Raw genomic sequence first — 11,053 nt, 5'->3', positions numbered from 1 at the left:
TTGTGGGATTTCTTCAATCTTGCTGCCATGCTGAGATTGAAGACATGCTGTGCTTGTTTCTGGATTTACTTAAGTGCTAATTTTGTGTTTGTGTTCTTTCAATTGGTATCGCATGATTAGATTTAGTGTTTGATATATCTGATGCTACATGTTACCAGTAATGTCTCATATAAGTTATTCAACTTTATTTGCTATTTTTTTTGGATTTTTGTTCTGGATGACTTTATTCTTTCTGTATTCTAGGTAGTTGACCATTTGTGATTTTGAATATCTCAGGTTGTCCAACGTTTTCAAGAATTGTTTGCTCAGACAAAGTACAAAGAAGCTGCTGAGCTTGCTGCAGAGTCTCCACAAGGGATCCTTCGCACGCCCGATACAGTTGCCAAGTTTCAGGTCTCATTTTGCTTTCTTAATTGTGTAGATAGTTGTTTGTGTTTGTTTTGATTTTATCTGAAACATAATCCTTCATCCAAATGCTGCAGAGTGTTCCTGTACAAGCTGGGCAGACTCCACCGCTGTTGCAGTACTTTGGTACACTTTTAACAAGAGGGAAGCTCAATGCATTTGAGTCTTTGGAATTGTCTCGACTTGTTGTAAACCAAAACAAGAAGAATCTTTTGGAAAATTGGTTGGCTGAAGATAAATTAGAGTGTAGTGAGGAACTTGGAGATCTTGTGAAGGTTTGATTTGTACCCACTGGAATAGAAGTCTATTAGTATCTCATTCAAATGTATCTAAATTTCTACTTTAAAAAATTGGGCTGATTTGACTGTTGCTTTTGTTGTAGACTGTGGATAATGATCTTGCATTGAAAATATATATTAAAGCTAGGGCAACTCCAAAAGTTGTTGCAGCTTTTGCAGAAAGGAGGGAGTTTGACAAAATCTTGATTTACTCAAAGCAGGTGACATTTTATTTGTATTGGTATTTTCTGGTGTTATCGATGTGGGATCTCCTTTTTAACAGCCCATCAAATTTTGGGGGTTTTATTTCTCCCTCTTGTTCTTTGTATTTTGATGAATGCATCAAATATTCACAACTAAGTTGTTTCCTCAGGTTGGGTACACACCTGACTACTTGTTCCTTCTGCAAACAATTCTTCGTACAGATCCACAGGTTTGTTTTAATTTTCTGTAGTCTTTAGTGTTTGAGGTGTTGAAGCATGTCGAATCATACATACATACATACATACAATCAATAATTGTGTTCAATTGTGTTAATCTCTTCATTAAAGCCTTCTAAGTCAATTTTTATGAATATTTCGATTAAATTAAAAGTTTTTTAGTGTTTGCTGATAAGTAGATTGCAAGTATTGTGAATTTTTTTGATGGAATTGGATCTGTGTAATTTTCTTGGAGGAACTACTATCTTGTATGGGAAATAAGTTATCACTTGATGTTTTACTTGCAGGGAGCTGTTAATTTTGCATTGATGATGTCTCAAATGGAGGGAGGTTGTCCAGTTGATTACAATACCATTACTGATCTTTTTCTTCAGGTCTGCTGCTTATTGAATAGGTTGTAAAAATAATGTGATTTTCCCATTCAAAATATGTGAGATTGTTTTCTTTGATGGATATCTTCTTTCTGTTTTCAGAGGAACTTGATCCGGGAGGCCACTGCATTTCTTTTAGATGTTTTGAAGCCAAATCTGCCAGAGCATGCTTTTCTACAAACAAAGGTTATTTCTTTGATGTGCTGGTTAAGCTAATCTAAATTTGGTTTCCTTCTTTTGAAAAGAATATACTTTGTTCCATAACATTCTTCTCTATGCAGGTCCTGGAAATCAATCTAGTAACATTTCCAAACGTTGCTGATGCCATTTTGGCAAATGGAATGTTCAGTCACTATGATCGTCCACGAATTGCACAACTTTGTGAGAAAGCTGGTCTCTATGTGCGAGCTCTGCAGGTAATTGTCTTAGTGAAATTAGTACTTATTGCATTATGTGTGATTTGTGATTTTCTACACTGAATTGATTGTATCTCCTTGACTAAATATAACACCTTTTCTGCAGCATTACACGGAGTTGCCAGATATTAAACGTGTCATTGTGAATACACATGCTATTGAGCCACAGGTACATGTTGTCTATTATCTATATTTCTTGGAAAACTTGGAGACTTCAAAACCTACTGTCATTTTTCTGATAATATTTTGATTTTCAGGCGCTTGTTGAGTTTTTTGGTACTCTTTCACGAGAATGGGCTTTGGAGTGCATGAAGGACCTTTTGCTGGTTAATCTAAGAGCCAACCTTCAAATAATCGTTCAGGTAAATAATGTTGTACTTTGTTATGCTAATAAGTTTAGTAAATCACCAAAGGCTAAGTTGTTTGTCGTTGCAGGTTGCCAAGGAGTATTGTGAGCAGTTGGGTGTTGATGCTTGCATAAAACTTTTTGAGCAATTTAAGTCATACGAAGGGTTGTACTTTTTCCTGGGTTCTTATTTGAGCTCAAGGTAAGCTACTTAGCAAACAAGAAATTTCCTTTAAATGATTGCTCACCGCGCAGCCATTTCTAGTATGGTACTTATTATGGTGTTCACTGCCGATAATGGGACAGTGAGGACCCAGATATACACTTCAAGTACATCGAGGCAGCTGCTAAAACTGGACAGATAAAGGAGGTTGAGCGTGTGACCAGGGAATCGAATTTTTATGATGCTGAAAAGACAAAGAACTTCCTGATGGAGGCCAAGCTTCCTGATGCTAGGCCCCTGATTAATGTTTGTGATCGATTTGGGTTTGTTCCTGATCTCACTCACTACCTCTACACAAACAACATGCTCCGGTACATTGAAGGTTATGTTCAGAAGGTATGTGATATTTTCCGCTTGATATTTATACTGGCATACTGCATGAATTTGACTTAATCTCAAGTACTTGAGAGCTTGTTTGCTTCTTTTTATAGGTGAACCCTGGGAATGCTCCTTTGGTAGTGGGCCAGTTGCTAGATGATGAATGCCCCGAAGACTTTATTAAGGGTCTCATTCTCTCAGTCCGTTCTTTGCTTCCAGTTGAGCCCCTTGTGGATGAATGTGAGAAGAGGTGATTTTCTTACTGCATCTTCTGTCCTTGTTTCCTCCTATCATTTCTATGTGATTCTCATTTTCCTTGTGTGGTTTCAGAAATCGACTTCGTTTACTTACACAGTTCTTGGAGCATCTTGTAAGTGAAGGAAGCCAAGATGTGCATGTCCACAATGCTCTGGGTAAAATCATCATTGATAGCAATAACAATCCAGAGCACTTCCTCACAACTAACCCTTACTATGATTCCCGGGTCGTGGGTAAGTACTGTGAGAAGCGTGATCCCACCCTGGCAGTTGTGGCTTACCGAAGAGGACAATGTGACGATGAACTTATCAATGTCACAAATAAAAACTCATTGTTCAAATTGCAAGCCAGGTATGTAATTATTTAGTTTATTAATGATAATGTATTGGATCTTTGTATTTAAGTGGCTTATGTGTTTATACTTTGAAAACAGGTATGTTGTTGAGAGGATGGATGCTGATCTTTGGGAGAAGGTTCTAAATCCTGAAAATGAATATAGAAGACAGCTAATTGATCAGGTTGTGTCGACTGCTTTGCCAGAAAGCAAGAGTCCAGAACAAGTTTCTGCAGCAGTTAAAGCTTTCATGACTGCTGACCTGCCCCATGAACTGATTGAGCTTCTCGAGAAGATTGTGCTCCAAAACTCTGCATTCAGTGGGAACTTCAATCTGCAAAATCTACTTATTTTGACAGCTATTAAGGCAGATCCATCTAGAGTAATGGATTATATCAATAGGCTAGATAATTTTGATGGACCTGCTGTTGGAGAAGTGGCTGTGGAAGCACAACTATACGAAGAAGCTTTTGCGATTTTCAAAAAATTCAACTTAAATGTTCAGGCTGTGAATGTTTTGTTGGATAACATTAGAAGCATTGATCGGGCTGTGGAATTTGCATTCCGAGTTGAAGAAGATGCTGTTTGGAGTCAGGTGGCCAAGGCACAACTGAGGGAGGGGCTGGTGAGCGATGCAATTGAATCGTTTATTCGTGCAGATGATGCTACTCAATTCCTTGACGTTATCCAAGCTGCTGAGGATGCTGATGTCTACCCTGATCTGGTGAGGTACCTTCTGATGGTTAGGCAGAAGGTCAAGGAGCCAAAGGTGGACAGTGAACTCATTTATGCCTATGCAAAGATTGATAGATTGGGTGAAATTGAAGAATTCATTCTCATGCCAAATGTGGCTAATCTTCAAACTGTTGGTGATCGCTTGTTTGACGAAGACCTATATGAAGCTGCAAAAATAATATTTGCATTTATATCTAACTGGGCCAAGTTGGCTGTTACACTGGTGAGGCTTAAACAATTCCAGGGTGCTGTTGATGCAGCACGAAAGGCAAACAGTGCCAAGACATGGAAGGAGGTTTGCTTTGCTTGTGTTGATGCAGAGGAATTCCGATTGGCACAGATCTGTGGTCTTAACATTATTGTACAGGTGAGTTTCCTTTCATGTTGAATTTTTGGATTACATTTTTTTGGGAACAATGAAGTTGTTGACAAGTGTGCTCATTCAGTTCCCTTTTTCTTCTCATTTTGTTTGTTTGATGAGACCATTTGTGCACGATGATTTGGACCTTTGTGTTGTCAATTTTGTAGGTGGATGACTTGGAAGAAGTCAGTGAATACTATCAGAATAGAGGATGCTTCAATGAGTTGATCTCTCTCATGGAGAGTGGTTTAGGATTGGAACGTGCACACATGGGGATCTTTACTGAATTGGGAGTGCTGTATGCCAGATATCGTCCAGAGAAGCTTATGGAGCACATTAAATTATTCTCTACTCGTCTCAATATTCCCAAGCTAATAAGAGCTTGTGATGAGCAGCAGCACTGGATGGAACTTACCTATTTGTATATCCAATATGATGAGTTTGATAATGCTGCAACTACTGTGATGAACCACTCTCCTGAAGCATGGGACCATATGCAGTTCAAAGATATTGCAGTCAAAGTTGCTAATGTTGAGCTATATTACAAGGCTGTCCACTTCTACTTGCAAGAACATCCTGATCTAATCAATGACATGCTGAACGTGCTTGCACTTCGTGTGGACCACACACGTGTTGTTGACATTATGAGAAAGGTTAAATTTTGGCAGAAAATGATCTAATATTGAAATGAATACTACTGATTTGCTTTGGTATCATTTAATTCATTTTGGGTTGGCAATTATTTCTTTTTGGAATTTCAGGCTGGTCATCTGCGTCTTGTGAAGCCATACATGGTTGCTGTTCAGAGCAACAATGTCTCAGCAGTAAATGAGGCGTTGAATGAGATTTATGTGGAGGAAGAAGATTATGATAGATTGAGAGAATCAATTGACTTGCATGATAATTTTGATCAGATTGGCCTTGCACAAAAGGTGAAGTACCGTTGTTCGTACATTTTTGTTTGCTGCTAGGTTGGCTTCTGATAACGTTTCCAAATTGCTTGAATAGATTGAGAAACATGAGCTGCTTGAGATGAGGCGTGTTGCCGCATACATTTACAAAAAGGCAGGCAGATGGAAGCAGTCCATTGCATTGTCGAAGAAAGACAACCTTTACAAAGATGCAATGGAAACAGCTTCACAGTCTGGTGACCGCGAACTTGCCGAGGAGTTGCTTGTTTACTTCATTGAACAGGTACTCAACTCATTCCTAAATATACAAGTAAATATATGGTGATTGATAATGGCTTGTATCGAGATGGTTATCTTTTTCGAAGTATAAAGCATTACACGTTCTTGGTCAACGAGTACATCTCATTACCTTAGTTTGCTCTCTCTCACTTATTCCTTTAGGGTGCAAGTATTAGTATAAAATCATAGTCGTCAATAACCATACTATAGGACATAGAAAATGAAGTTTTAAATGTATGCTTGGTTTTGCACTATGGTGGTTTTTCTTCTGGTATTGTCACAGAAGTGTTGGTTATTATTTTGGATTGGATATAATATTGTGTTGGTTTTCTTTGTACAGGGCAAGAAGGAATGTTTCGCATCATGCCTCTTTGTTTGTTATGACTTAATCCGACCAGATGTTGCTCTCGAGCTAGCGTGGATGAACAATATGATTGACTTTGCATTCCCATATCTGTTACAGGTGATTTCTTTGCTGCTGCTTTAATTGTCATCATTGGATTTGGGTTTTATTAGCTACGCTCTTCTGTCTCACATTGTTGCGTTGCTACAAGGCTTTATGCGATTGATCTTAGCGTGCCTTCCCATTTTACCATGATTTTTTTGGTTTTCAACATCTTTCTTAATTTCTGTATTTTTCCAGTTTATCCGTGAATATACTGGCAAAGTTGACGAACTTATCAAGGACAAGATTGAGGCTCAAATTGAAGTAAAGGCTAAAGAGCAGGAAGAGAAGGAGGTGATTGCACAACAGGTATAACAGCTTCGGAAGTCGAAACCACAACTCTGTTTTCGTCAAAACATATTCTCAATGAATCCCTCAATCATCTAACTGATTTAAATTGCCTTCTCTTGCAGAACATGTATGCTCAGTTACTACCTCTTGCCTTGCCTGCACCACCAATGCCAGGTATGGGAGGATCAACAATGGGAGGAGTGGGGATGCCACCACCACCCATGGGAGGAATGGGGATGCCTCCAATGCCACCTTTTGGGATGCCGCCAATGGGCAGCTATTAAGTCGTAACAGGTTCGTTTGATTGAAGAAGTTACTTAGCTGTGGATCCATGTTGTTGCTCAAGAGAGAAAAATGACTACGGCGTAGTTTTGATTAGTGGCGTTTCAGCAGGGCTCCGATGCCTTCCATATATATTTTTTTTCCTCTTTCTTTGTGTTCCTTCATCTGATGGGGGTGAAGATGAAGATCAAGTTGGAATAATGCCATTTTTGTGCTTTAGGTGTGTGAGATATTGTCTTTGTAATATTCTTTTTTGTAGAAGAGGCATTTTTTTTGGGGCTGCTGGCACAGAGGGCAAGCACAGGATTTCATGCATTTGTATTTTGTAGTATTATTATTTCCTTCTCGGTCTTCGGAATCGACCGAAAGTATATACAAAATCACTTCACACTGAATCATAATTTCGGAATTTGATATTCTCCTTTAGACTTTATGTCCCTCATTGTTTGTTTATTTGCCTTTTCATTAAAGTGGAATTAAAATTTCCTTTATGATTTATGTTTCATTTTACAGAAATTTTAGACTTCTAAATGTTTATTTTAAAGATCCGTTTGATCATGCAGTTCGATCTTTTCGTGCAGTATGTGGAAGGAACAGGATAGGAAGGCAATTAACATAATTTCATCATATATGAAATGTGAAATTCTATAATTCGCGAAGTAAAACTAAATAATTTGTTATTAATATATTTAAAGTAATTAAAATCAAGAAACAGGAAAAAATAGATTAATATTTAATGGATTGATATTGTATAGTTTTTATACATATTTAAGTTATTCAATTTAGACATTTATTAATAAAGTATTATTTTAAAAAAAATAAAACGTTGATAAGGTCTAACATTAAATTATCTATAATTTGATTCTTAAATCTATAAAAAAACAAAAAATGTGTTCAAAATTTTTTCCTTTTTATTTGTTTCTATGTCAGAAAATAAATTAAAATAATTTTAATTTTCTTATGTTTACTAGTTTATTGCCAGGTAAGCAAATATAACTTTTTTTTAATTAGACTTGGACTTGTTGCCACAACTCTGGATTGAGCAATCTCTCCCAATCTCCCTTCACTGACACGACGTCGTTTCTATTGTCGTTTTAGATTTTTCGCCTTTCGGCCTTTCCCTCTCTCCTTCGTTTGGTCGACTCCGAAGACCTTCTCTCCATCTCTGTTCGAGAAAAGAAAAAGAAAAAATCTTCAGATCATGATAAATTGGATTCTTTCATGGTCTCTAATCTCTCTTCCACTTGCTACGATCCTTTTATTCGCTTCAAAGATTCTCAACCGCCGAAGAAACAAGAAAAGAGCCGTCGGATACTTCCATCCTTACACCAACGATGGCGGCGGCGGAGAGAGAGTCCTTTGGTGCGCTGTCAAAGCCATCCAGGAGGAAAACCCAGACCTCGATTCCGTTATCTTCACCGGCGACCACGACGCCTCCTCTGAATCCTTAATGTCGCGCGCCACCGATCGCTTCGGCGTCCACCTCCTTTATCCCCCAAAAGTAATTTCCTTTCAAATAACAAAAAAAAAAAAATCCTTTTTTCCTTTTTTTTTTGCCTAATTACACTAATTTTTCAGGTGGTGCATTTGAATAAAAGGAAATGGATTGAAGAAACAACGTACCCACACTTTACAATGATTGGTCAAAGCTTGGGCTCAGTTTATTTGTCATGGGAAGCTTTGAGCAAGTTTACACCTTTGTATTATTTTGATACGAGTGGATATGCTTTTACATACCCAATTGCTCGTTTATTCGGATGCAAAGTTATTTGCTATACTCATTATCCTACTATCAGTTTAGACATGGTTTCTCGTGTTCGTCAACGAAGCTCCATGTACAATAACGATGCCTTAATTGCTAGAAGGTTTGCTTCTACTTTCGTTTTACCAATCTTTAGTGATTGGAATTTGTATGTCGTAGATTGTTAGATTGAACTGTTGAACTGTCACTGGTTGCATTGGAAGTTTACGGGTGTTGTCTTGTTTCAAACTAATTTTCAGTTCGTTTTGGTAATGATTCCATGTTGAAAAACTTTTAACAGTTTTGCGTGTATCATCTACAAGGGAGGTTTTGCTTATACTTGCTGAATTTATGCGTTTCTTAGATTGCATTCTTCACTATTAATTGGCATATTCAAAATTGTTGATATGTGTATCATCTACATCAGAGGTTTGCTTCTACTTGTCGAATTTATGCTTTTTGCAATGAATCAGTGATTGGTAGATTGCATTCTTGACTATTAATTGCCATATTCAAAGTTGTGGATATGTGTATTGTCTGTCTAAAACTATATTGGATTTGTTCTATCATTTTTTTGTTAACTTTAAAAATCTTTTGTATTTCCTGGTCCAACACTAGTGCTACTACCATTCTTCTTGAATTGGCAGAAAATGGATTTGCATAAATGGCGGAAATGTAGTTTGTTAATAGAGCAGCCTAATGGTCTGACTAGGCCTTGGCAATATATCTGGCTTCTCATCTTGTTATCTAGATCCTGACATAATCCTTCTGTGGCAGCACGTGGCTATCCCAGTGCAAAATTATCTATTATACAGTTTTTAGCAGGATGTATGGAATGGTGGGCTCTTGTGCACATCTTGTAATGGTAAACTCTTCGTGGACTCAGTCTCACATTGACAACCTTTGGAGAATTCCTGAGCGTACTAAGCGAGTTTATCCACCTTGTGATACTTCAGGACTTCAGGTTCTGTTTCTCATTCTTCATCACAATTTGAGTACATTTTGTATTTTTTTGTCTTATGTTATGCCATTATTTATAATTTCTTGCCAATTTTACATCTGAACAGGCACTTCCTGTGGAAAGAGCAGTGGAAACTCCAAAAATTATTTCTGTTGCTCAATTTCGTCCAGAGAAGGTGCGCATACTTAGATAAACCTTCAATCTAAAGGTACAACCATTCTTGTGTCTCAAGTTTGGGACCTTGATTAATTGTAGCAACTCTTTACAGTTTGATTCTTTTAACTCAGGCACAGGGTCTTCAACTTGAGGCCTTTTCAGTTGCTGTCAGAAAATTAGATAAAGACTTGCCAAGACCTAAGCTCCAGTTTGTGGGTAGTTGTCGAAATAAATCAGATGAGGAAAGACTTCAGAACTTGAAAGATAAAGCAGTGCAATTGAACATTACTGAGGATGTGGAATTCCATAAAAATTTGATATATAGGTAGGTACTGGCAAATGAGCTACGTCGTCTAAATTGGTTTGATATTCTGTCAGTATGAAATCATCCAAAACTTTATGGTCAGCAGAGAATCAACTTGCTGCTACATAGCTGCAATATATCACACTGCTGAAGTCTCGATCAAGCATTGTGCTTTTATGGGTTGTCAAAAGCTTATCTGTGCCTAGATATGTTTTAAAGCAATTATTAGCATGTATGTTTTCTTAGTTGACTTTTAGCTTTATTAATTTCGTATGTTATGCAGGGACTTGGTAAGACTTTTAGGTGGTGCTGTTGCAGGAATTCACTCAATGATAGATGAGCACTTCGGAATCAGTGTTGTCGAGTACATGGCTGCAGGAGCCATCCCAATTGGTGAATATTCCAAATGATATTTCACTTTCAGATCGGATTTTGCTGTTTATAAAATGTTTTTACATTGCACTGATTTTTCTTGTGCTCTTCTTCAGCTCATAATTCTGCTGGCCCCAAAATGGACATCATTTTAGATGAAGATGGGCAACAAACAGGACTTCTTGCTCAAAGTGTGGAAGAATATGCAGATGCAATCCTGAAAATCGTAAGGATGCCCGAGTCTGAAAGGCTGAAGATAGCTGCAGCTGCAAGGAGAAGAGCTAACAGATTTTCCGAGCAAAGATTCTATGATGACCTTAAAGCCGCTATCCGACCAATCATATGTCATTCTTCCTAGTGATAAGAGTTACACCAGAATCACACTAGCATAGAATAGAGTAGTTCTGGTTTAAATTCTTGTTGTTTATCGGGGGTTCTTCACCCTCCCAATCCTGCCATTATAGAGAGGTTGGCCAAAACCTTTGTCAAACATAATAGGTATGCTGTAATTTTGATTCTAAACATAATTGAAGGATTACCAGTTTTGTTGAATAATAATTTTCTTCCTTCTATTCTAATAATTTTCCTTCAATTTTTTTCCCTCCATTTCCCTTGTGGTGTGAGATGTTAACCATGTGTATACCTTCACCAAATGTCAAATGATTTATAGCTATAACTACATTTAAATCATGCAAAATTAAAAAATTAAATTTCTTAAACATTATTATTATTTTTAAAAAATAATTTTTGTAATTTAATTAAAATTAAAAGAAGCAAGATAAATCATCAATGACAAATGTTAAGACAAAGGGCAAAAAAAAAAAAA

The 11,053-nt window shown here is 37.3% G+C and overlaps 2 protein-coding genes across 2 annotated transcripts in view; both read left to right on the top strand.

Annotated features, from left to right (window-relative positions):
* Positions 1-7,126, top strand: part of LOC110424912 (Clathrin, heavy chain) — an 11,342-nt gene extending 4,216 nt beyond the window's left edge. Inside the window, exons 11-30 of the mRNA XM_021439614.2 lie at positions 277-393; positions 483-680; positions 788-904; positions 1,057-1,116; positions 1,411-1,497; positions 1,597-1,680; positions 1,776-1,910; positions 2,017-2,079; positions 2,168-2,272; positions 2,346-2,458; positions 2,563-2,815; positions 2,911-3,047; positions 3,128-3,406; positions 3,489-4,491; positions 4,653-5,138; positions 5,247-5,417; positions 5,494-5,679; positions 6,016-6,138; positions 6,319-6,429; positions 6,534-7,126. Of these exons, the coding sequence (XP_021295289.1) occupies positions 277-393; positions 483-680; positions 788-904; positions 1,057-1,116; positions 1,411-1,497; positions 1,597-1,680; positions 1,776-1,910; positions 2,017-2,079; positions 2,168-2,272; positions 2,346-2,458; positions 2,563-2,815; positions 2,911-3,047; positions 3,128-3,406; positions 3,489-4,491; positions 4,653-5,138; positions 5,247-5,417; positions 5,494-5,679; positions 6,016-6,138; positions 6,319-6,429; positions 6,534-6,695 (3,990 nt within the window). The 3' untranslated portion in view covers positions 6,696-7,126. The remainder of the gene's footprint in view (positions 1-276; positions 394-482; positions 681-787; positions 905-1,056; positions 1,117-1,410; positions 1,498-1,596; positions 1,681-1,775; positions 1,911-2,016; positions 2,080-2,167; positions 2,273-2,345; positions 2,459-2,562; positions 2,816-2,910; positions 3,048-3,127; positions 3,407-3,488; positions 4,492-4,652; positions 5,139-5,246; positions 5,418-5,493; positions 5,680-6,015; positions 6,139-6,318; positions 6,430-6,533) is intronic.
* A 598-nt stretch (positions 7,127-7,724) lies between these two features.
* LEW3 (UDP-Glycosyltransferase superfamily protein) lies at positions 7,725-10,806 on the top strand. The gene is made up of 7 exons (XM_021439987.2): positions 7,725-8,194; positions 8,272-8,558; positions 9,212-9,398; positions 9,502-9,570; positions 9,683-9,876; positions 10,139-10,248; positions 10,344-10,806. The coding sequence occupies exons 1-7, from the start codon at positions 7,895-7,897 to the stop codon at positions 10,583-10,585; spliced, it is 1,389 nt and encodes a 462-aa protein (XP_021295662.1). The 5' UTR covers positions 7,725-7,894; the 3' UTR covers positions 10,586-10,806.
* Positions 10,807-11,053: the final 247 nt, after the last annotated feature.

The sequence above is a fragment of the Theobroma umbraticum genome, unplaced genomic scaffold, assembly GCF_002168275.2.
Source record: "Theobroma umbraticum cultivar Fairchild unplaced genomic scaffold, ASM216827v3 scaffold_81.0, whole genome shotgun sequence".
Classification (NCBI taxonomy): Eukaryota; Viridiplantae; Streptophyta; class Magnoliopsida; order Malvales; family Malvaceae; genus Theobroma; species Theobroma umbraticum.
The sequence above is the reverse complement of the archived record's forward strand: the minus strand, read 5'-3'. Positions and strand labels throughout refer to the sequence as shown.